The sequence below is a fragment of the Aedes aegypti genome, chromosome 1 (assembly GCF_002204515.2).
Source record: "Aedes aegypti strain LVP_AGWG chromosome 1, AaegL5.0 Primary Assembly, whole genome shotgun sequence".
Lineage (NCBI taxonomy): Eukaryota > Metazoa > Arthropoda > Insecta > Diptera > Culicidae > Aedes > Aedes aegypti.
This window is the reverse complement of record NC_035107.1, coordinates 302,497,738-302,524,234: the sequence shown is the minus strand read 5'-3', so window position 1 is coordinate 302,524,234 and position 26,497 is coordinate 302,497,738. Positions and strand designations below refer to the sequence as shown.

Sequence of the window (26,497 nt, the reverse complement as noted above, 5' to 3'; positions counted from 1 at the left end):
TGAATTTAAGCTGATTGCTTTGATTTTGCTGTTTCGGTATCTCAACAAAAACTCGCTCGAAAAGTAATTCCAACGGCAGAATTTTATTTGATGAGTGCTCTTCAGGATATTTTTTAATTCAATACCCTGATAGCCCTACTTGTTTTTCCTCTTCTAGAAACCCTTCTACGATTGATTTTGTCTTAATTAACGCTAGTCACCTTTGTAACTAACTGGTTGCTTACGCTTATCTGATCATGTCCCTGATACATTTTAAATATCCCATGAAGCGATTGTCTATCCCATCAGCTTCACTTTCAATTATCTAAGAACCGACTAAAATGCATATAAAACACACAGATAATTATCTTGTGGTTAAGGTGAAATATCTCGGAATCCGAAGATGGCCGGCACAATGGCCGACTGGTGCCCCTACTCACGTTTTCAAAGGCACTATACTGGAGAAAGAGTTGGAAAACGTTTCTGATCTTCTTATTTTAAGCTTTCTGCTAGTGCACAAGGCCAAAATAAAAAGTTCCCTGCTGTTGGATGCTTTTTTCGCGAGATTTGTGCCTTTGAAGTTTTAGTGCAATCTTGGAAGTTGATTCCTAACTGTTTCACCTTAAGATTTCCTTGTAAACTAAATATGTACGATATTGAAAATTCTCATGAAATTTTATTAAGTTCCATTGTTGCAAGGTGCATTGCAATACCGAAATTTGATCTTGTGATTATAGATTATGATCGATCCGCCTTAAAAACGTGAGAAGGCAATTTCAACGCACTCGCGATTCTGCTATGAAAAGGATAGGTTCTGCAAAAAGAAATCAAAAAAGTTTTTCCTAATTAAACCACAACAATTTTTAAAATAAAATTTCTCTATTGGACCCCGGTTTTGGAGCTCTTTTGAAAATTATCTAAAATTTTTTAAAAAACCTCAGGAGCCAATTTCAGCCTTGAGAAAAGAAAACAAATTATCACTAATAAATTGCGAAAAATCTCAAAAACTTGCTATGCAGTTTGAAAGCGCGAACAATTTTAATGTGGAATTGACTGTTCCAATTGAAAATCAAGTCACTCATGATTTCGAAAGCATTCTCAATCAAGAGAACGTTCTCAAAAATTCCGAGGGACTGATTTGAAGGAAACCCAAGTAACCAAATAGCACTTTATTTCGCCCTGCGTGCTAATATAGTGCTATTATACAGCTGACTAGCCCTGTATTAGCCGTATAATGGCCCTATAAGCCCAAAAAGGCGAATTAGCGGGCTAGTGGTTACTTGGGAATGACAACTATTCTCAAAAAAAAAAAAAAAAATGCTAATATGAAAGCCGCTGCTGATGATGGATTTTTCCATCATCACCAAGAATCTTCCAGAGAGTAGCTCACCATTCTTGGTAAATATATTTAACAAAAATTTCCAGTTGGCAGATGTTTATGCAAATTCATGATCCGGAATAAGAATGTCACACTGTATAACATTGGTAGCAGCTTCACAACCAGTTGTCGGCATAACCGTGATAAGGTACCGTGGGGTAAGTGGATACAGAAAAATCAATAGTCAACTTCATTGCTATGCACAGCTAAAGTGAGTTATGTAATTCAAACTTTTTTCTGTGGATAACAAATGAGGAACTAATGTAGGGTAAGTGTACCAGTTATGGACATAGTGGTTCCCTATTTCGCCATACGTGATAACTTCAATGTCTTAAAATTTTGAAAACTTTTGTGTGTTGTAGTAGATAGATTTAAGATATATCTTGATGTTAAAACATTCAAAAATATTTAAAATGTTGAAGTTATCAAAATTTTACATATGGCCAAATAGGGAACAACAATGGCCATAACTGGTACACTTTCCCTACTTCAAATCGTCATTTATTTAGATTTTTCTGATTGTTATGTACTAAGTATAAGAGACTTAAAAAATTGCGCCAAATGATCTACTTGCCCCATGGTGGAAATCTAACAGAGTGCGAGTTATTTGTGAGGATAAACTATAAAAAAAATATTCCCCTAAGAGGGTAAGCTACAAAAAAAATTATCAAGTCCCCTGAGAGGGTAGGTTACAACAGAGCAAGTGAACTAGAAAAGCGAATCCCCTGAGAGGGTTGCTAACAGAAAAAGAGTCCCCTGAAAGGTAAACGACAAAACTGCAAGCCCCTGATAGGGTAAGGTAGAAAAATATCATGTTTTTGAAAGGGTAAATAACAAAGGAGCAAGAGAGCTAGAAAAGCGAGTCCCCTGAGAGGGTAGCTAACAGAAAGTGAGTCCCCTGAGAGAGTAAACGACAGAAAAAGCAAGTCCCCTGAGAGGGTAAGCTACGAAAATATCAAGTCCCCTGAGAGGGTAAGTTACTAAAGAGCAAGAGAGCTAGAAAAGCGAGTCCCATGAGAAGGTAGCTAACAGAAAATGAGTCCCCTGAGAGAGTAAAAGACAGGAAAACAAGTCCCCTGAGAGGGTAAGCTACGAAAATATTAAGTACCCTGAGAGGGTAAGTTACGAAAGAGAGGGTAGCTAGAAAAGCGAGTCCCCTGAGAGGGTAGCTAACAGAAAGGGAGTCCCCTGAGAGAGTAAACGACAGAAAAAGCAAGTCCCCTGAGAGGGTAAGCTACGAAAATATCAAGTCCTCTGAGAGGGTAAGTTACAAAAAATACAAACTAGCTAGAATAGCGAGTCCTCTGAGAGGGTAGCTAACAGAAAGTGAGTCCCCTGAGAGGGTAGACAGAAAAATAAGTCCACTGAGAGGGTGAGCTACGAAAATTTCGAGTCCCCTGAGATGTTAAGGTACAAACGAGCACGAGAGCTAGAAAAGCGAGTCCCCTGAGAGGGTAGCTAACAGAAAGTGAGTCCCCTGGGAGGGTAAACAACAGGAAAAGCAAGTCCCCTGAGAAGGTAAGCTACGAAAACACAAGTCCCCTGAGAGGGTAAGTTACAAAAGAGCAAAGAGCTAGAAAAGCAAGTCTCCTGAGGGTAGCTAGCAGGAAGTGAGTCCCCTGAGAGTGTAAACGACAGAAAAAGCAAGTCCCCTGAGAGGTTAAGTTACAAAAAAAACAAGAGAGCTAGAAAAGCGAGTCCTCTGAGGGGGTAGCTAACAGAAAGGGAGTCCCCTGAGAGGGTAGACAGAAAAACAAGTCCACTGAGAGGGTGAGCTACGAAAACTTCAAGTCCCCTGAGATGGTAAGGTACAAAAGAGCACGAGAGCTAGAAAAGCGAGTCCCCTGAGAGGGTAGCTAACAGAAAGTGAGTCCCCTGGGAGGGTAAACGACAGAAAAAGCAAGTCCTCTGAGAAGGTAAGCTACGAAAACACAAGTCCCCTGAGAGGGTAAGTTACAAAAGAGCAAAGAGCTAGAAAAGCTAGTCTCCTGAGGGTAGCTAGCAGGAAGTGAGTCCCCTGAGAGTGTAAACGACAGAAAAAGCAAGTCCCCTGAGAGGGTAAGCTACGAAAATATCAAGTCCCCTGAGAGGGTAAGTTACAACAAAAAACAAGAGAGCTAGAAAAGCGAGTCCCCTGAGAGGGTAAACGACAGAAAAAGCAAGTCCCCTGAGAGGGTAAGCTACGAAAATATCAAGTCCCCTGAGAGGGTAAGTTACAAAAAATACAAACGAGCTAGAATAGCGAGTCCTCTGAGAGGGTAGCTAACAGAAAGTGAGTCCCCTGAGAGGGTAGACAGAAAAACAAGGTAAGTTACAAAAAAACAAGAGAGCTAGAAAAGCGAGTCCCCTGAGAGGGTAGCTAACAGAAGGTGAGACCCCTGAGCGGGTAAACGACAGGAAAACCTGAAGTTATCGGACTGTTACGTGACTTACAAGTATTTAAATTTCTATTTGCTGATAACATTAAGAAATGATTTACGGTTTCAAATATGATACTTCCTGAATTGAGATAAAGTGAGTTTCTCGAATGGGAAGTGAAATAAGGGAGGCTTGTGAAAAGATAACAGAAATAATGCGAATACCTGGATTGATAGGTGACAAAGTGAGTTTTCAGAAATAACCACTGTAAAATAACTAGAACCCTGAGAGAATAGCTAACACGAAACAAGTCTCCTAAATAGGACATAACAGCGAGAACTCTGAGAGAATATCTTACAGAAAGAGTTATTTTTTTCCGAAGTATAAAGCGACTTGTGTAAATGAAACTTTAAAAGATTTCGATCTCTTATGCTCAATTTAAAGTAATGAGCTAGAAGGGCTATTATTTGTGTTACATATACTGCCACTAACACAGAATGAGAAAAGGGTAAAGAGCTTAAAAAAAACTTTTATATGTAGTACGCTAAGAAAAAAGAGCACCAGTTACAAAAAAAAATTAGGAAGTGTCAAGCACTTTCTGCTTTTAAAGGTTGGAAGATTTCGATCAGTTGTGCTCACGTTGACGTTATGAGCCTGGAAAATAGATAGAGAAAATAGAATACGAAGCTAACACGTTTTTATTGTTAAAAAAAACTAAAACAATGTATACAAATTGGTTACATTAACATTTTTTAAATTTGCTGTGCCCGTTTTAGTTTGAAAGAATTCGATTTTTTTAGGAAAAAAAGTAATAACAAAATGAATATAATAAATAAGTTTATAATTAAGATCGGAATAACTGTTCTGAAAGAGTCTCCTAAGAGGGTAGCTGAATTGAAACGAATACCCTGAGAGGATAAGCTAAAAAATGTGAGTTCCTCGAGAGGGTAGGGAACATAGAAACGGTAACATAAAATTCGAATCTGTAAAACGTTTTATGCTGTTTTATTTGGAACATTTCGATCTCTTACGCTCACCTTCACGTTATAAGCCTGGAAAACTTTTTCCGAAGTAATATTTTGAAATCACGGATAGACAATTGAATAGAGTTAAAATGCTGATGCAGTTTTGGAAAATTTCGAACTATCATGATCACTGTTACTTTATGAGTCTAAAAAAATAATTTACGGAGTAGCATTTTGAGTACAAAGATAACCAGATAAATTTTTACGAAATAGCATTTTGAAAACAAAGATAACCAGTTAGAATAAGAATGTAAGCTGTACACTTTGAGCTGTTGAAATTATAGAACATCTCTTTTTCCTATGATCACATTGACATTGTGAGCCTGGAAAACTCTTTCATTATACTTAAATTATTGAAAATAGTTATTTATTTGACGAATTGGAATGTTTAACACGTTTTGTGTTGTTGAAGTTTTAGAAGATTTCGATCTTATGTGCTCAATTTGACGACATGAGTCTGGAAAGCTCTCTTTGCAAAGTTACATTTTAATAGCATAGATACTCAGTAATGTGTGGGCTTCGTGGCCTTGCGGTTAGCGGCGTCAGTCGTCTAGGCGTATTGTGCCACGGGGTGTGGGTTCGATTCCCGCTCCAGTCGGTGAAAACTTTTCGTCAAACGAAAAATTCATCGCTGGGCTACTGGGTGTTTCGTGTTGTCCGTTGCCTAATGTTAGTGATCGTTCAGTCTGTGCAGCCTATGTGCTGAAGACGGTGTAAATTGTCTAATATGAAATTAAAATGTGTAAAGCGTTTTTGCTATTGAAATTTTAGATGACTCTATTTCTTATGCTCATTTTGGCGTTAAGGAATATTGTGGGAGTTAGAAATGTTTCAAATGTTATTCAAGGCAACGCAAACAAACTAATGATAACCTTGATTTTTTCTAGGAGAAGTAGGTATCCGGAGAAGAAACAATTTGAATCAAACGTTGTAAAAAGGCAGTTGCTGATATCTTCAATCGTGGTGGATGCAGGAAACGAAAACTTTTCAAAAAAAATCATAAAGCTGTTTGGGCACTACTAAATTTATTTTTGTCTTTTCAGGGTCATATCAAGATTCAAGTTAACAGTTTTATAACAGATAACGGAATCGTAATAATGAAACATGGAATTGGTGACCAGCAAGAAAGAAGCTTTTTATTATTCTCAAGTAATTGCATATTATGAAGAAAAAAAACTTATATCATGCAACATAATTTTAAATAACATTTACATACTAAGAGTAGAGGAAGGGGTGAATGTAGGGATTATGAGAGGTTAGAAGCAGAGTATAGTTAAAACAAAATATGTTGTTGTTGAACCAACGAACTGTTTAACTAGTACTGAAAATGAAATCAAATCAGATCATAGTAGGCATAGGTTTACGTAAGAAAAAGAGGAATCAGTTTGTTGATGTGTTTTGGGAAGAATAAACGTGCTTTTATAATGATGAAGAAAGTGTTAATTATTTAGTCTAACTCGATTGAAATTCTAAGGGAAGCGTGATCGGGAAAGTGTCTGAATTCGGCTACTTAAAAAGGCCCAGTCACTACAAACTCAACTTATAGTATTCCCACATTTCCACCAAAAGGCGTAAAATAGGGGCTCGTCAGATATCAAAAAGTACTCCTCTCTGTATCTATCGTAAAATGTGATCAAGGTTTTTGCAGTCTTTTTCACCACAAGTACTTATATGAATCCTGATAAATTTTACAGCCCCATAAACTTTGACCTTCAACCCAAATTGCGTCAAAAGGTGGTGATTCCAGCGCAGTTATTTATAGAACTGCAATGTGCTGTAAGTGGATGACGGTGGGAAAAGAGAAATGGACTCGGGAAAGTCCCCGCTACGTCATTTTTTTTAACTCTTACCGTTGATCACTGATTGTGATTTCAAAATAACGTCCGCAAGTGCTAGTTATTTGCCACAGAAAGTAGAAGATTTACACCAGAATGTCCCAACGTCTATTTCCCCTATTTGTGTTTCCATTTAGCGCAACGCTTCCAATTGTAGTTGGCTTGTTAGAATTGCAACGGTTGCTGTGTAGTTTCTGATCCATAGCCTACCTTCCAGAGCACGTGTTACCACCGCCAGGCAGCTCAGTATCGTCAGCAATCCCAACATCATCCTAGTAGGCTACGTTTTTCGGACACTTTTAACACCGCTTTCAGGTTTCCATGGGATACGAAAATAAACTGCAATCGAAACCTCCCACAGCACAACAATTGGCCACGTCACGGTGTCCTCTGGGTGACGGAACTATACACTACTCAACGACGACGCGCGTTTAGTGGGAAGCTTAGATGCCACCTCAAAAATAGTTCGATCCACCTCCGAACGGTCGACGACTGCGCAAAAACAGGTGTTTATTTCGCAGCTCGTAGTCACCAACTAATCGAGCGGTGGATCTTCGTCAGGAGAGCCGGTTTCGCTCCGCGTCGGTCTTTTTTTTTGTTTACGGTGGTGACAGTCGCAGAGGCCGTTAAACGAGCTCCACGAGAGGGAGTGATCGTATACTTAATCGCACGGAGTGTGGTGATTTACGCGGTTGCCTCTGAAGTCCGGCCTGCTGCGAAACCAGCATGATGATGAATAATCTCGATCCGACATTCGATACTTTTCTGACAAATTGTTAATACCTACCGCGTTGATCGGTATGGATGAGATGACGACCTATCGATACCTTTAAAAGAGGTGGAAAGCTGTCACTTTCTCGTTACTACTGGCAACGGAGGATGCGGTTGGATGTTGGTGAGCTGATCTCAGCAAGCGTAGACAGAATTAGACTGATTGTTTGTGGTTTTGAAGGAGTAGGTAGACGATTGCATAGACAACCGGTTTTTCTGGGTAAATTTGAATAATTCAATTATTGATAACGGGTGTGGCGACAAAGGCAACAGTCGGAACTGTTATAAATCACCGCTACACGATAAATACAAATTATTAAATAAACAATGATTTCAATGTGTAAATATAATGACCATAATTTGATTCAAATGTATGTACATTAATATAGTCATCACTCCAGAACTCGATATTGCAAAGAGTGTTTTATGTATTTTGGACAGAGCGTTACACGTATACATTTGGCCGCTTCCATTTGTTTTTGTCGTAGGTGAATGGCTAAATTATATACGCGTAACGGTTTGTCTAAAACTGTACTGTTAAATTTCAAAATTTTAAGACTCGAAATTCCATGCAATATATCACTTCAGGAAATATTTCCAACCGATAGTAATTCGGAAAAGATCACCGGGAAAACATTTTCCGATGACTTTTTCCACGGGGAACGATGATATTAACAAATACTTGGCTTACCCTATCTCGAAATCGATTTATAGCACCATAAGTAGAAATCGATTGCTGGTCACTCTGGATCTCGCATCTCACACTCTTGTTCTATATTCATATCTCAGATTATCATTCTCACGTTTAAGCTCTTGCTATTGCCCGTTGCACGGTGACGTCAGCAGAAAACCTCTCTCTTTCCCTCCTTCAGGAAATCAAAGTTGACAGGTATTGGCACCATGGTTTTCAAGTTTTGTTGAAGAGCGAAAAAGAGATAATTTCGCCGTGAAATGCCTAATGATACACATTTTCTCGCTTCCTTTCTCATTCTCTTGCTCTGTTCTCTTATCACTCTATTGCTCTTATTGTTATTTGCCAGATCTAATTAATTTTCTCTAAATTTAATTCTTGTTCTACTATTTTGAAACTCGTGCTGTCTGACTTTCGTTTTTTTTTTGTTCTCTTGATTTCGATCTCACATACTTGACGGCGCTCTAACTTTGTTGCTCTCAATATTGCTCTAGTTCCGTTCTCTCACTCTCATTTTCATTCCTAAAATCTATCTCACTTTCGGTTTGATTCGCATTTCTTATTTTTATTTTCTCGTTCTTGTTCTCACTCCATCACTCACGCTATAAAAAATTGTTCCGGAGCTGGTTTCATCTTCTACTTTTTACATTTTATGCCATACAGAGATGATTGACAACATCGAGCAACCCTGTGTATCATAAAGTGTAAGAAGAAGAAACCAGCAATGGAGTGATTTTTAGCATATAAAAAAACTGTGTTGGTCCACAAAAGCCCGGTTTTGTGTGAATCGTACTCAATAATCCATTTAATATAACGATGATATTGCTTTTATTTTCCCACGTTACGACACCAAATTAAAATACGATTAATTTTCATTCATAAAATAAGTGATCAGATGTTCAAAAACGTCTCGTAAAATGGACTATTCTATGTTATGTATATATTACGCATGTTCGTATTCGCACTCTAGTATTCACGTTCTCACTTTTATTCTCGCTATCTTGCCCTCAATTACGTGCTACCTATTAGCGATTAGCTGCTGTTGTTTTCTTCGGTTTTCTGTGAGAAAAACAAGGAGCGATATTTTTTGCTTTTTTTCACACACACGATGACAGTTCCTTACGAGGTTTTCCATTGGTGCTAGTGCTTTATGGAATCCCTTTTTGCTTCATAGTCGCGAATCACATCCTTGTTCTATCATTCTCGTCATCATTTTTTCTCGCTTTTTTACGTTTTATTCTCTTTTGCCTTCTGTTGCTATCTTTCTTGATGTTATATTTTTGCAGTCGCTCTCACTCCTCTGCTTTTATCTCGCACTTTTGTTTTAGTTCATGCTTTCTCGTTTTTGTTCCTCTTCTCTCACTCTCATGTTTTCTCGCTTATTCTCGTTCCTACTTACTCGCCCTCCCACTTTGATGTTCGGCCTCTCGTTCTTGATCTCAATTTTCAATTTTGCAATTTTCATTCTTGTTCATGCCTGTTCCGTACGAAGCGAGCCGTAAACATGTGCGTCTTAAACTCACTCGAGTGTAGCCCCTTACACAACTCACCCTGCCGACACCTCTATGGTCGAGAGTTCCCACAGGGAGCGGATGAACAGTGTGAGTGACCGACCAGGTCCGTTCCACTCGGGCTCAGATTAGGTACCACTTCTAGTACTGCATTTGGTCCCTCGGTACTAAGTTTCACAGATCACAGTACACTTTTCACGGCATTCTAGATTACCTTATGAGCCATAAAATTTTGGGCAACTGCAAGGGACATGGAGGTCTTTATTTTGTCTTTGGTTCGACTGATCACTCGTGAGTTCCCTTCTACGAGTGAATGACCGAGCTACGCGCATCACGACTATTTATCGTGCTTTTAGAAGCATCCGCGTGTTTCTAGAACACGTGGCTCGGTGCTATAAACACGCAATCCCTTCAGGTTGTCGAGATAGTTATGTTTCAACCGCCGCGAATATAACCCGATCCAAGTGAATGTAGTATCCGAATCGAGATGCCAACTCACTTTCGGCCGAACAAGTAAATGCTGGTTTTAATCCAGCACAACCGTATGCCACAAAATCCTTCACTAAACTGAGGTCTCGATCGCGAGACACGCATGCTCCAATAAGTAAAACAAACATACTCATAGCATGCACGCTCAAATCAAACATGCAAGCTGATATAAAACCAATCAATATTTTTATACACAAGCTCTAGCTACCACAGTGAAGTGAACAGTAATAATAATAGTTTAAATAGTGAACAGCAGTGTAGTGCAAATAAAGTACAGTGGTCAGCAGAATCAGTGGTGTTGTTCCTTTCATCCGAAAAATACAGTCCACCCCGACCCGACCGGATTTGGCCACGGGTAACGCGCCAACAATGCCAAAAACGCATTGAATTTGTACATCTCCATCTCCATCTCCATCCCATCACATCTCGTCTCTTCTCCTCATCACTCTTCTTTTCATCATCTCGTCTCTTCTCCTCATCTCATCTCTTTTCCTGATCTCATCTCTTTTCCTCATTACGTCTCTTCTTCTCTGCTCATCTCGTCTCTTCTCCTCACCGCGTCTCTTCTCCTCACTCGTCACTTCTTATCATCACACTTATTTTCCTTATCTCGTCTCTTCTCCTCATCACTCTTCTTTTTCTCATCTCGTCACTTCTCCTCATCTCGTCCCTCCTCCTCATTTCGTCCATTCTTCTGACCTCGTCTCTTCTCCTTACCTCATCTCCTCGTCTGTTCTCCTCATCTCATCTCTTCTTATTTCGTCTCTTCTCCTCATCACGCTTCTTTTCCTCATCTCGTCTCTTCTCTTCATCTCGTCTCTTGTTCTCATCTCGTCTCTTCTCCTCATCTCGTCAAATCTCCTCTTCTCGTCTCTTCTCCTCATCTAAAAAACATCGTTTTGATTCCCCCAAGACTGCAGTGCCGAATCCAGTAGCTATAAAATTCACATCAGTCGAACCTCTTTCTTCTTCCTTCTCCTCATCTCATCTCTGGCAGCATCCATTTATTATGTAACGCATAAATTGGCAATTTTTGGACCCCCTCCCCCCGTCCGTAACGCTTTTTGTATGAAAATTTTTAAATTTTTGTATGAGCTGTATCGCTTGAGCCTACTCCCCCCTCCCCCTAGAGCGTTACGTAATTTGTGGACGACGCCTCATCTCCTCACTCGTCTCTTCTCCTCATCGCATCTCGTCTAGTCTCTTTCCCGTCACCTCGACTGAAGCATGCGACTACATCATCGCTTCATTTTCGCTAGAAGAAGATTTATTAAGCATTCTGAACACGACGGTAAAACCAGTTCCTGTTGCTTTCTCTGCACTCCAAGATGCCACGAAAAAGTGCAAGATTCTTCAGTAAATAAAACGGTACATTCTGGACAGATGGCCAGCTGTCGCCCAGGCAGTTCGTCCGTACCAGAACCTACTCTGCTCTTCTCTAGCTCTTTATCTAGCTCTTTCTCTAGCTCTTTTTCTAGCTCTTTTTCTAGCTCTTTTTCTAGCTCTTTCTCTAGCTCTTTCTCTAGTTCTTTCTCTATTTCTTTCTCTAGCTCTTTCTCTGCTCTGCTCTTCTCTAGCTCTTTCTCTGCTCTGCTCTGCTCTTCTCTAGCTCTTTCTCTAGCTCTTTCTCTAGCTCTTTCTTTAGCTCTTTCTCTAGCTCTTTCTCTGCTCTGGTCTGCTCTGTTCTTCTCTTTTCTTCTCTTCTCTAGCTCTTTCTTTAGCTCTTTCTTTAGCTCTTTCTCTAGCTCTTTTTCTAGCTCTTTCTTTAGCTCTTTCTCTTTCTCTTGCTCTTTCTTTTGCTCTTGCTTTTGCTAGCAAGCCTTATCATGCAAGATGTAGGATATCCACAATTCAACTACATTTGAAATAATCTTGCTTGATCGAGCAACTTCAACATTCGGGCTTAAGTTCATTCAGATCATGTTCAATTTAATTCATTCATTCGGAAATCGAAACGATTTTATTTTTGACTTTAACCTTGGGCCATAACACGCATCTTAGGACAATTTTACATGTTTTGATACTTTTTTTGTATTGTTGAAAAATGTCTGAAAATTGTATTACTTTATAACCTAGAAATGTCTGGGTCTAATTTAACGCGTAATACAAAAATTTGTACATTTTATATTTTTCTGCAATCAATCTATCACCCCTATCACAGAAGAAGAGCCTGGTGGAATTGGAATAAGGCTGATACAAATATTAATTTTCTTTTATGTCACCCCCCCCCCCTTCAAAAATCCGAAAATTTTGAAGGTGTGAAAAAAAAAGATTCATCATTTTTTTGACATCAGTTAGGTTTTTTTTTAATTTACAAATTAAAAAACAAGTAAAATTATGATCCAGAGGACGATTAAAACAGTTTAACAACTATCATTTAAAATAAAAATTCGAAAAAATAACTTTTTTTTTCATTTTTATTTTTTTGTTCCTTATTTATTTTTATCTCCCCCTCGTACCTTCCAAGTAGTCTCGGACATAAAAGAAATTTAATATTTGTATCAGCCTAATTTCAAATCGATGTTTCCGTTAGTAACACGGAAAGCAAAATGTGTTCCAGAAAAAAATAAATTTTATATTTTTTGTAAAGTACCCCAAAAACTCAAATTTACATTAATATCAAAAATCAGTACTCAGAAAAGGCTTCAAGAAAAAACGAAAAAGTAAAGGGACGTTCAATAATAAAATTTAGAAGAATCAAAAACCAAAATTCAGAAATTTGCGAATAAAAAAAATCATTGTCCAAAACGTGTTTAGATCGATATTAGATAGCGAAAAATAATACTCAGATTGAAAATAAAAATTTGGGTATTAGAGGGTTAATTAATACTGAAGACACTTTGCCATGAGAGCTTAGTCAACGACATTAACGTTCCATGAATATTAATCTTGACTACAAACTACTGTATTTTTATTAATCTTGCTAGCTTTTCATTCATTGACAGTTAAATGTGTCAAACGTCTTTCGATCTCGTTCTTGCTCCCGTTCTTACGCGTCTTCTTAAACTCTCATTAACGTTCTCAAACGTTCTGTCTAAAGTAACTTGTTCTTATGCCTAAATGGGATATCATTTAGTTCATGGTCTGAAAAACTAACCTTTTATAGTTTATATCCGAAAAGTTAAGGTTTAGTGAATGTGTATCAAAAAAAAATAAACAGGACTGAGCATGATAATAGTAGTAGGATTTCCTGACTACAGTAGTTTAAAAGCGCGAATCTCATCAAGTAGCCTGTTTTGGGTGCATGGATTCTCTAGATGTAAAATCTCTAATCATAAGAAGTCGAAGCACTTTGATATGAGCAGACTAACACGAAGTCTTATAAACATTCTCTTCAAATACATCTATATACAGTCAAATCTCCCTTACTCGATATTATTGATATCGATATCGAGATAGAGAATCATAGTGAAAGTTGGTTGTTATGGCTACCTCGATGGTCACTTGGGTTGCGTACCTCGATGTAAATTTGTAAACTGTCATGCACTTGCTCACGTTGCGATCTACTTTTTCTACGTTTCAAGGCCAGTCCCGTTTCTGTAACCAAACCGCACAGGTCAAGACATTGTTTAGCATTTGAAATAGAAAAATTCTCGCCGCACTAACCTACTGGGATTCAACGGCCTACTACTCCTCGCCATTCAGTCGTCATAATGCAATCTTCCAGCCTACTTGGATGGGCAGTGTTTGCCACCATCGTTCGTTTGACCAGCCCTGCCGAGGCCGGTGACGACGAAGTCGCAGCCAAACGGATTACCATGATAAGTAGATATTCAACACTCAAACCAAATTATATTCTTCTTGTTGCACTTCGTCCATTCCGTGTTTCAGAATGCCAACACTACCTGGACATGGTGTCGATCCCGCACGATATCATGACGCTGGAGATGGACTCCCGGGTGCGCAAGGTCTACAGCGTGCATTGTCCGTTGCAGAACCCGTACGTGGTCGGAGGACGCCGTGTCGAGAAGTACGAGTTTCCGCATATGGTGGCGCTCGGGTTTTGGGCCCGTTCGATCTGGACGAGTGACGGCGTACCGTACACGTTCCAGTGCGGGGGCACGTTGATTAGTGAACGCTTTGTGATGACCGCCGCACACTGTATCAACAAGGATCTGGCGATCGTTCGCGTCGGGGTGGTGGACTTGAACGATCCCGATGCGGAGGACATTAGGATCGTGGAAAAGATCGTTCATGAAGACTATTCGCCGGAGACCAGGTACGACGATATAGCGCTGCTGCGGTTGGAACGTAACGTGACGATATCGCTGCATGTGCGGCCGGCGTGCTTGGGGACGGACCGCACCGAGCGGATTCAACGGGCCACGGTCACTGGGTGGGGTAAAACCAGTCAAGGTTCGGTCGGATGAACGTTCTGAAGTATAGCTAAGGTCTGATGTATTGGCATTTTTTCCGTAGATTCACACCTGTCGGATAGCTTGGGCAAGGTGTCGCTGGACGTGCCGAGTGATCGCAAGAAATGCGCCCGGATGTATCGAGGGATTGGACAAAGCCCGCTGATCGATCGGCAAATCTGTGCTGGATCGCTGGACGGCAATCAGGATGCTTGCCACGGGGATTCGGGAGGACCGCTGCAGGTGTTTGAGGAAGGCGAATGTCGGTACCACGTGGTGGGAGTGGTATCGTACGGAAAAATCTGCGGTTCTGCCGAGTATGGACTGTACACGAGGGTTTCGCGCTATCTGGGGTGGATTGTAAGGACAGCGTGGCCCGACGATTGGTCACATCAGGAATATTGGGAGAGCTGGTAGATGTGATTTCTTGTTTTTTGCTATTTCAAACACTATTTTCCGAAGTCCCACACTTTACCGAAATCGAAGTCGTAATTTTTCGGCCATTTGTGCGAAGAGTGACCCGAGAAATCATGCGAAAAGAATCATGACGACGTCAAGCGACTCATAAATACGTGAAGAGATTTATAAACACTTTAAAAGAACTAGAAACACGTGGAAAGTCTCATAAAACGGTCGAAAGGCTAGGGAATTTTTTGATAGATCAAGAAAGACATTGAAAAACTGCGGAAGACGTGAAGAAACTCCAGCATATGAAGGGAATCTGAGAAAGACGTGAAAAAAAAGTTTGAAGAGACTATGAAAAACACTGAGGACACCTGAAAGACGGTGAAACAAGCCTGCTTTGGTGAACAATTTCCTACGAAAGAACGATTTTCCGAATAGTTATCGTATTTCCTCGTTTGCAGGTCCTCCTCGAGCATCGCCCACGTTTCATGCCCATAGAGGACTACCGGCCTTATGAGCGTTTTGTACATGGTACATTTGGTACGGGTGTGAATCTTTTCTGACCGCAGCTTCTTGTGGAGGCCATAGTAGGCCCGACTTCCACTGATGATGCTCCTCCGTATTTCCCGACTTACGTTGTTATCAGCCGTCAGTAAGGGTCCAAGGTAGACGAACTCGTCGATCACCTCGTACGTAACCCCGTCTATCGTAACACTGCTACCTAGACGAGCCCTGTCGCGCTCGGCCCCACCAGCTAGCATGTACTTTGTCTTGGCCGCATTCACCACCAGTCCAACTTTTCTGCTTCATATAGACCAATATGCTTGCTGGATACTCTTGGTAAACTTCTGAAGGAGGTCATCCTCGTCAGGCTAACGATCTGCACAGAAAGCGAGAACGGATTGTCGAAAAGGCAGTTCGGATTCCGTAAAAAGACTTCGACGGTTGATGCTATTCGGACGGTTATCGAGTGCGCGGAGCACGTAGAAGCAAAAAGAGGGGAAGCAATCGATACTCCCTACACAGAATGCGGGTTCCAGAATATCTGTGCAAAGTTCTGCAAAGCTTCTTCTAGAACCGGACGGACGGATGTCAGCAAAAACAACGGCGTGGGTCCACAGGGATGCATACTTGGTCCAACCCTGTTGAATATGATGTACGATGGAGTTCTAACATTGACACTACCGAATGGAGTCGAGATCGTCGGGTTCGCAGACGATGTCGTTCTTGCGATAAATGTCGAGACTGCGGAGGAGGTAGAGATGCTGACGGCGGAATTGGCGCTATCATTGAATCGTCATGAGTCAAGGTGCAGTTGGCTCATCACAAAACGGAAATGGTGCTGGTCAGCAACTGCAACGCGGTTCAGCAGTTTGAGATCAACGTCGGAGGACACGCAATCTCATCGAAGCGCTCTCTAAAGCACCTTGGAGTAATGGTCGACGACAGGCTAACTTCAACAGCCACGTAGACTATGCCTGCGAAAAGGCAGCGAAGCAGCTGATACTGTGGCTAGGATCATGCCCAACATTGGAAGACCAAAAAGCAGGCGTCTTCTGGCGACCGTATCATCGTCTATATTGAGATATGGAGTCCCGGATTGGGCTGCATCGTTGGGAATCATTCGTAACCCATACCATATTGTCTGAGGCAGTGTGCGTTATTGCCGATATGATTCCTATCTGCATCACCCTGGCTGAGGACATAGCATGCTACCAGTAAAGGGCCACAAGGCATGTGAGGAATACCATCAAAATAGATACAATGGCCAAGTGGCAGCAGGAGTGGAATACCTCGGAGAATGGAAGGTGGGCCCACAGGCTCATTCCTAACGAGTCGGTGTGGACGACCAGAAAACAGGGAGAAGTTATCTTTTTCCTAGTTCTTGTCAGGCCATGGATGCTTCCGAAAATATCTGCACAGATTCGGACATGCAGAGTCTCCACATTGTCCGGTCTGTCAAAATATCGAAGAGACCCCATGGAGCATGTTATATTCGACTGCCCTCGACTTAGGGATATACGAAGCGAGATGATGCCAGAAACTGCAAGTGTCTTGGAATGCGGTGAACAGAGAGATAACGCAGATTATGTCGTCGCTGCAAAGGAGATGGCGTAAAGCCAAGAAAGCTCCGGGTCGCGATCGGAGTAGGCTGGATCCTCCGTCGGGGACTAGATCGAGTAGAGCGGGTGTAGCGTAATATCGGTAATAAGTCATCGGGGCGCCTGCATTGGCGTAAACAGGGAGGGGCCAGGGGGGGCCTGGTCCCCCTGAATCATAGGCTTGCCCCCCCCCCCCCCCAAAAACAAAATGGAAAAGAAATGACAATATAGTTGAAATTAGTGTACAGCGGTTTTCAAATCGTGCTCCGCGGAGCACTTGGTGCTCCGCCAAGCCTTGGCAGGTGCTCCGCGACAGTTTTGAAAATTGGTACCTATACTTTGAAATATCTCAACTTTTTTCTTTAAATACGCTTTTAATAATACCCTGAGAGAGAGGAGACAGCTCACTGACAACTGGCTTGTTTTCTTAGCTTCATTGATTTCTTCTTCTCATGTTTGGGTTGTGCACAATGGTTCGGAGAGCACGAACTGGGTCAAAACCATTTTCACATACACTGAGGCAAAAAAACTTAATAATTTCTTAAGGAATAATTATGATTTGGCACCACAACGATTATTGTTGAAATTTGTAAGTTTTACTTATGATTTTGGTGAAGAATTTCAGTAATGAATTTCATAAGTCAATCAATGAAATTCGGTAATTAACGCAATGGTATTAACTCAAATTGTATTATCAATCGATAATGTTGTTCGCCTTTTATTTCAGGCGTGCACAAAAATTGACATGTTTTGATAACATGTGATCTGTGCTCGATTAAATTTTAGCCAACATCGAAAGCGGAGTAGTTCTTCTAGCGATTGCTATGATAAATATTTCAAGTAATTGTTGTTAAAGAATTCAAAGCTCTCACTTATGAAACTTATGATCCTATTTTCGAAATGTTTAAGCGTGCAATAAAACCATAACTTGGCTGGTTCATAAGTCTTGATTTATGGAAAACCTAAGTATTTTTGCCTCAGTGTAGGATTTATTATCGAAAAGATCGTAAAATAAAAATAAATCAATATCAATTTGAGTCCAATCGACAATATTTAAATATTCAACAATTTTATATGCGAGAGCACAGGAAAACAACCTGAATTTTCAATCACATCCAGTTTTAGCCAAATTGACGGGTTTTCACGCTCTGCCCTTCGAATGTGCGGTTTTCCAGTGACAGTTGATGACAGGTTCCCTTGACTTTTGGGAGTTCACAATCTAAGCCAGCTGTCTCCTCTCTCTCAGATAATACCAAACCAAATACCGTACCAAATATTTTGAAGAGTACAGATTTAGATAACAAAACAACCGATCGCGTTAAAAATTTCGATTGATTAGTAACTTGGTGGTTGCGAGCAATCGATCCAATTTTCATTGTTATTCTTCACATTTGTACTTTTGAAAATTGAGGAATGGTTTATTTGAGGGGTTTAGAAGTAAAGGGATGTGACAAAACTAAGTATTGAGGCGTTTTCAGCAGTTCCTCATTCCTTACAAAATGTATGGGTGTAGTGTTGTTAACAATCACAGTACTGAACACGTTTTCGTTGACATACGACAGTCTTTACCTTCAGCATTTACAACACAAGTGATCCAACGAACGTACGAAAGAAAAATGTCAATTAATGATCGGACATTTCTGAAATCTAAACTCATGGTTTATGAAAATCTCATCGTGTCAGACGACATTCATTACACAGGTTTTGTGTTTCTCGATACTTAATCCATCGCTCGTGCTGTGTGTGAAAAGTGACGATAATTGATGAGTGTGCGCAACGGTACAAGACCCCTCGTTATCGGCTACCGCTATCGGTTCAACCGATCCGACGATCGATTGACAAGTGCAGCACAAAACGTCATGGGGGATGATTGGGGAAAAATTGAGATAACCTTTTGTTAAAAACGAGTAGCAGACATCTACACAAAGACTCTCTAAGCTAGATTGAATCTCATAAATTTATTATTCTAAAATTGTTTATTCTAAAGTTGCTAAAATAGAATTTGTTCCTAAAAATAAGTAAGTATTGCTTAATCTATTAAAATTAATTTGATTCTAATTGTAAAACTTAATCTATGAAGGGACATACACAACAACTACACATTTGTTACTAGTAGACGGACAGTTAACGTAGAAGACAACAAATGTAAGTAAAATAAATTAAAACATGCGACATATAACTAAATAAAACTAAATTACAGCTTAAAGCCTACTCAAGCAAAAGAACGAGTTTGCTGTTAAGAGTCCGAAACATGACCGTCTTCGTAACAAAAAAAACTTTAAGATTTGTTCGGTATCGTTATCGGCGTGGATTACATAACCATGTCTAGTGGTGATCCCGTTGCCGATTCACGCGAGCAGCGTGATGCAGATCAGCAAAGTCAATGCATTATCTGCAATCAACCGAACCATGCCGATCGTAAAATGGTCCAGTGTGATGGATGCGATCACTGGTTCCACTTCAGATGCGTCGGTGTGAACGACAGCATCGAAGATCCGGAAAGAAGCTTCAAATGTGCGGCATGTACTGTTCCCGATCCTCCGGGTTCAACGGTATCGACATCAGCGAGTGTCCGTGAAGCCCGGATCCAGCTAGAAGTACAGCGACTGGCGGACGAAAAAAGGCTTCAGGAAAAGATGCACGCGGAAAGGGAGAAGCTGGAGCAAGATCTGCTAGAGATGACTTTGCGTCTCGAACGAGAGCGGAGGGACAAGGCGATGAAGGAAAAGTTTGCCCTGGAGAAAGATTATCTCCAGAGGAAATATGACCTCCTACATACGCAGTTGGATGACGACGGGGACGCAGTTAGTGTTCGTAGTCGTTACCAACCAAGATCAGAAAGGGTTGTGGATTGGATTACCAGTAATCCGGCTGTGACCATGAGTGCCAACACTGGGACTATTCCCACTGGACTCACATCGCAACTGGAACCAATCACACACTCTATGCAACAAACATCGGCATCAGCGATCACTAATGCGAATCGTGTTCACCCAGCTCCCGGTTTCATATCCAAAGTACCACCGACCGCGCCGAGTACGACTACGAGTGATTCGACTCCCCTGCCATGCTATTCGAACGCATCGATCACGCAGGCAGCAATGCAAAACCCAGTTGCGAGTGTGCAACAAAATTTCCCATCCACATCAATCGACACCAGCAATATGTTTGTGATATCACCAACTATTGTGTCTACGGCATCGCTCTCGTTGCCGCCACTGCCCACGTTACCCGCTAGCTCTGTACCCCCCTACAGGCACTCTTTCGTACCGGCGTCGTTCTCATCTCAACCACCACAACTGCAAGCAATTCCATCTGTGCCATCATCATCGTTGTATCGGATAGGTACATCACACACTGCTGTGGCGTCGTGTTTACCATCAGGAGGAATTCCATCAGTGTGGCAACAATCGACGTACGTTAGTATGCCACCACCAACCCACCATTCAACACCAACGACTGTGGCTTCGGAGAGACGTTCAGTAGGAGAGCAACATCTGTACAATACACAGCTAGTTCGTTCTCAGGGAGATCAGCACAACTCTGCATCAGTCCCGGTCAGTCGAATCAGTATGCATCCAGGTCTTGGTGAGAATGGTAGCTCTGTAGGTCAGTATGCACAACCTACAGCAGTGGTAAGTAATACCTATGGGTTACATGGCATGCAAAGTTCGTACCAAAATTATTTACCAAATTATTGGTTCCCGGGAGCAAACAATGCTCCATTGCAAATATTGCCACAGCAAGAAAATATAGCAAGCGTAGCTAGGCCAGCATTACATTTGGGGGGTCTCAATTTGTTCCTGGGGGTCCCCAAAGGGCTTCACTGCACGGTGTGGGGTCAAATGTTGCGATGTTACAAGAGACGAATATTAGTGGTTTTCCTTCGGCTCCACTGGATTACGCACCAAACACTCAGCAGCTCGCAGCTCGTCATGTGGTGTCAAGAGAGCTTCCAATTTTTGATGGGAATCCTGCGGAGTGGCCAATGTTCTGGAGTAGCTACACTACTTCAACGCAGATGTGTGGTTACACGGGAGCTGAGAATCTTCTTCGTCTGCAGCGCTGCTTGAAGGGCGAAGCGAGAAAAGCGGTGAATAGTTTCCTGTTGCACCCGGCAAACGTGGACGACATTATGTCAACCTTGCGCACGCTGTATGGGCGCCCGGAGGCTATCATAAACACCTTGCTAAACGATGTCAGAAGCACTCCAACGCCCAAACCGGAAAAATTGGAAACCCTGGTGAATTTTGGATTGGTGGTGCGCAACCTTTGTGCACATTTAGTGTCCGCAGGCCAAGAGATGCACTTGGCCAACCCGATCCTTCTTCAGGAGCTGGTGGATAAGCTGCCGGCCAATGTGAAACTGGGATGGGCTATGCACAAACAGTCAGTAGCAGTGGCAGATCTTCGAACGTTTGCTGAGTATATGAATGTGATCATCAACGCAGCGAGCAGTGTATCTAGCGGTATTACCGAGGTTACAAAAGCAGAGCGGCAGAAGGGTAAAGCCTTCGTGAACTCCGTCCGTTTGGAGAACAACAGTAAGAGCGATCAGCGAACGGAGAAAACCAGCAGTAGCGGAAAAGAGTTCGTGGAATCGAAGGCATCTACAGCTCCCAAGGTGCGGCCGTGTGCAGTCTGCCAAGTTCATGGCCATAAGCCGAAGGATTGCTCTGTTTTCAAGACGAAATCTCTCGGTGAACGCTGGAAAGCAGTACAAGAAGCACGTTTGTGTAAGCGCTGTTTATATCCTCACGGCAAGTGGCCGTGTAAGGCACCTGTTTGTGGTTCCGATGGATGATTGGGGAAAAATTGAGATAACCTTTTGTTAAAAACGAATAGCAGACATCTACACAAAGACTCTCTAAGCTAGATTGAATCTCATAAATTTATTATTCTAAAATTGTTTATTCTAAAGTTGCTAAAATAGAATTTGTTCCTAAAAATAAGTAAGTATTGCTTAATCTATTAAAATTAATTTGATTCTAATTGTAAAACTTAATCTATGAAGGGACATACACAACAACTACACATTTGTTACTAGTAGACGGACAGTTAACGTAGAAGACAACAAATGTAAGTAAAATAAATTAAAACATGCGACATATAACTAAATAAAACTAAATTACAGCTTAAAGCCTACTCAAGCAAAAGAACGAGTTTGCTGTTAAGAGTCCGAAACGTGACCGTCTTCGTAACAATGAGTGTAGAAAAATCATTTGACTGCTGACCACGGAAGCGAAACGAACGTCGTGAAAAAATGTTGAATGTTTACAACACTGTATGGGAGCTAAAAATAAACAAGAACAAGCCCATCTCTTACGAATTATGTTAGTTGGATGGAAATTCATTTGAAATGCCGATGGAAAGCTGGAAAAAAGTAAACTTAACTCAAAGCCGATCAATGTTTTACTTGTATCCCTTTGCGTTTGGGCTTTAAATTCATCTTCACCTTATGATCTTTTCGACGTTATTGTGGATGATGAAACACGAGTCTTATACTCATTGTGTATATCACTTTACCCCGTTCAGCATTTGGGCGATGATTTTTCAATTGAAAGGTTAAAAATATTCTGTCGGCGATCATTTTTAGCTGCAGAATTGAGTTTTCTCGAATGAATTTGAATTTCTCAGGATATGAAAGTTTTATCTGGATACATATCCTTGTCATAAAGAAATCTGAGGTACCGTAATTCGGGGTGTAGTTGACCAGTGGGGAGAAGTTGATCATTCACGTCACATCTATTAAGTGTCAAGAGAGCTATGATTCGACTTCAATTAGCACGATTTATGTGGCGTCGTATTACCTGATGGTTGCTCTTGATAAATCTAAATTCTGTTTGACAATCAAGAAAGTTAAACCATGGCAAAACAGACTTTTTAGGAAATGTTTGATGAACTGTTGAAGGGTTCTTCTCTAAACAATCGATTATTGACAAGGCTATACAAAGACACCATTTAAATAAACTATTTCATACATTTCAGATATGTTCTGTGCATCCAGTTTTGAATTTGCATTGTGGATAAACAATCATTTTCTGAGTAAAAAATGTATTTTTTGTGCGTGATTTGCTAATTTCAAAGAAAATTGCATACCTTTTAATGGTGTTTAATTTAATTTGGTGTATTCTGTAATTTACAACATAAAAATTGAAAATTGACCGATATATCATTAGGTTGTAAGATTTTTGAGACTTGATCCAGATTCAGTGATCCCAAATTTAGTGAATAGCATATCTCTTTATCTTAGGAAACTTATTGCGTTTCTAGGCCTATCATAAGAAGTGTATTTTTTGACCCATAGTGGGGCGGCGAAATCTACAAATTAGCCCGAATCCACATTTTATCTTCAAGTTTACCGAAATTTGCCTGATTGTGCAAAAAAGTGACCACAATTTTTCACATTTCCACTAAGTTTTGCGAAAAACTGAATATTACAATAAACCTTGTTTTGGGCAATTTTTCGATGAAAATTTAGTGTGCATTTTCCTGTAAACATAAGTTTATGGCTGGTATAAAGTATGTCTGTCGTAAAAGGGTCGATATTTTGTGTTTCAACCAGCGAAGACAATCAATGTTGAAACTATTATAATTAAAAATAGGTAAATATTTTAACACAAGTTTGTTTAGCAAAATTATAGCAAATGAGGTTCACTGTGTGGTATTTTTTCTTTTCAATTGCTATTGTTTTTATTCAAATTTTTAAAACAAATGCCGAAAAAATGAATCGCTCGCTACAGAAATACTTAGCAACAGTGATCCATATTTTCAAACTAGCAAGCGTTTTTTTCTTTAAAGGTTTGGGTTTTGTTTTGGCTTTTCTGTTTCAAGAGGTTAGAATTTCACATTGATCTTCAACCTTAATTGAACTGATACATTTGAAACTTTATCTTGTTTTATAACTCTGCTAAAATTTTCAAATCGAATTGGAAAGGTAAATTTGTTTCCTGATTGATCCTGATGAAAAGCAGAATTTTAAATCTTTGTATTTCATTCGAGATATATTTGATTGGGTTGAATACGTCATCTTGGCAATATAAAACGTCGCAGCGTTATACTATATACTATTTTTCCATAAAAATGACATTTGGTAACAAAGTTGATCAATCGATGTTGAACCATATTCACATTTTTATATACCGACCTTTGTATGAAAGTGCTCCACTATAATCGGTTCACAAATATTATCGAAACAAGCATTGTAAAGTTATCTAAATCCGAAATCTAATGTAAAACTTTTCTCTCATGATAAGGGGCCGTGGCCCCCCTCAAATCTGATGGCTATTTACGCCCATGGGCGCCTGCAAACCGGAAGTCATCCTCCAACCGGAATTGCGGAACCGACCCTAGCACTTGATCGACCAACGTCGAGTCGGAATAGGCTAAGTCCACCGCCGGGGACTAGATGAGTAGATCGCGTTGTTGCATCGGTAAATGATCGTCGGGGCGCCTGTGAATCCTAAGCTTCTCACCACCGGAATCGCAGGACCGACCTCGGCATCTGTCGTGATAGCATCGGTTCGGGAGATCTTCCGCCGTAGGAGTAGGATAGATCCGGGGACTACTCTGAGTAGTACGTAGCGTATCATCGGCATGAGTCGTCGGAGCGCCAGTGAACCGGAATCTCTGGACCGACTTCGGCACTCTACCGGCCAGTATCGAAGCATGAAGAAGCGCGTAGCTGGAGTAGGCTAACTCGACCATGGAGGACTAGACCGATTAGCATCGATCGTCACAAACCAGTTTTGGATCGTCGGGGCGCCAGTGAACCGGCAGTCATCCTCCATCCATCCTGGTCAACCAAGAGAGCTCGTCGTAGAGCAACGAAATGAGCACAGCCCTCCCTTGATGAAGTTGCGTGATGTAGTTCCGGGGGAGATCAAGACACAGGAGCAGAAGGGAAAGTTTTTCAGTGACTAAGCACGCCTAACGTGAGTCTCACATCGTGCCAACGCATAACAGGCCAGGTTTTTGAAGTTTTTTGTACCCTACTACAAATAGAAAAAAAAAACAGGTCTGCTTCCTTTTCAAATGTTCGACCGACAATGTCCATAACATCCGCGAAGCAAACAAATTGCCTGGATTTCGTAAAAATCGTACCCCGGCTGTTAAGTCCGGCTCTCCGCATAACACCTTGTAGCGCAATATTGAACAACAGGCACGAAAGTTCATGATCTTGTCGTAGTCTCCGCCTGAAACCTCCACACAATATTGCACATCGTCGCTTTTATCAGTCTAGTGAGCTGCCCGGGAGACCTGTTCTCGTCCATACCTCTACGCGGTCGATACTATCGTATGCCACCTTGAAATCGATGAAAAGTGCGGCACAGCTGTTCCATCTCCTCGCACTCCGTCTCCACCACGCGGCGTTTTTTTTTTCTTCTGAAAGAGGCGGATCTGCTGTTGCCGTTTCCGTCTATAACGTTCCACGTTCTGTCGTGTCCCATGTTGCAGCATGACCGTCCGCGCTGCATCCAGAATCTGCCTGCATTCCTTGTCGAACCAACCGTTCCGTCGACTCCGGCGTTGCTCTTAGCTGCATTGTTGATGGCTGCTTTTACTGTTCTCAAGCAGTCCTCAAGAGAGGCTTCATCCAGCTCACCCTCTTCCGGTAATGCAGGCTGGAGGTGCTGCGCGTACACAGTTGAGACATCCGCTTAAGCCGCTCTAAGTCATACCGGGGTGGCCGTTGGTACCGTACGTTGTTAATAGGTCTTCCGGAATCAAGCCGGACGAGCATGGCGAACCAGTTCGTTACAAGGCGCGCTTGGTAGCGGAGGGGTTGCAGCAGAAGCCCGGAGTCGACTTCAACGAAACGTATTTCCCCATTCTTGCTGTAGCAACCCACCGAAGAACGCACGTTCACACAACTCGATGTGCAAGCGCTTAGAATAGAATCGATCATTTCAGTTTGTTTGCTTCTCTGATCATATGGATAATTACGGTTGGACATTTGAAAACGTCAGACTGATAGTGAATGCGCCGAAGACAAAGTGTAACACGTACCGTTTTGATTCATATTACGGACACTTAAGGCCCCTGTGAAGTATAACCGATTGAAAAGCATATAAATTGAAACATATTGTATGATACCTGTGCGTTATCAGACTTTTGAAACACTCAACTTCCAAACGGTGTGCGATGATTCGGATTCCAAAGCTTGAATTACCTAAAATAAATAGAAATTAATGATCTTTCCACGATTCTTATTCCGGACGCAGCCTCACTTTTGCTTCATTTTACGGACACCTTGTTTCAAATTCCGGACAACTCACGAAAAGAAGAACTTCAATAGTTAAATTATAAATAAACTCCCGCATTCGTAAAAGCAACGTCAAAACAAGTTGCGCATTATAAATTTTCATGGATTGCTATTTGAAATTCATATTAAAACGCGCCTGAAAGTTGGGAACTTTCAAACATGAAATTTTGAAACATTTCAATTGAAACCTTTCCCATACAAAGTAGAGTGTCCGGAATTAGAAGCTGTCCGGAATTTGAATCAAAACGGTACATGCAAGTAGGCAGATCCGAAAGCGACAAGGCTCGCATAGGAAGCAGGCTCACGATAAACATATTATGTACGAGGTGTTCG

General features: G+C 41.2%; 2 protein-coding genes across 2 annotated transcripts in view; one reads left to right on the top strand and one right to left on the bottom strand.

The window, feature by feature from the left end:
• LOC5579956 (serine protease snake) overlaps nucleotides 1–7,288 on the bottom strand; it is a 53,230-nt gene extending 45,942 nt beyond the window's left edge. Inside the window, exon 1 of the mRNA XM_001658426.3 lies at nucleotides 6,786–7,288. Within this exon, the coding sequence (XP_001658476.2) occupies nucleotides 6,786–6,846 (61 nt within the window). The 5' untranslated portion in view covers nucleotides 6,847–7,288. The remainder of the gene's footprint in view (nucleotides 1–6,785) is intronic.
• A 6,374-nt stretch (nucleotides 7,289–13,662) lies between these two features.
• LOC110674215 (venom protease-like) lies at nucleotides 13,663–14,815 on the top strand. The gene is made up of 3 exons (XM_021838363.1): nucleotides 13,663–13,802; nucleotides 13,869–14,393; nucleotides 14,457–14,815. Exons 1-3 carry the CDS (start codon nucleotides 13,691–13,693, stop codon nucleotides 14,807–14,809), a joined length of 990 nt encoding a protein of 329 aa, XP_021694055.1. The 5' UTR covers nucleotides 13,663–13,690; the 3' UTR covers nucleotides 14,810–14,815.
• The last annotated feature ends 11,682 nt before the right edge of the window (nucleotides 14,816–26,497 follow it).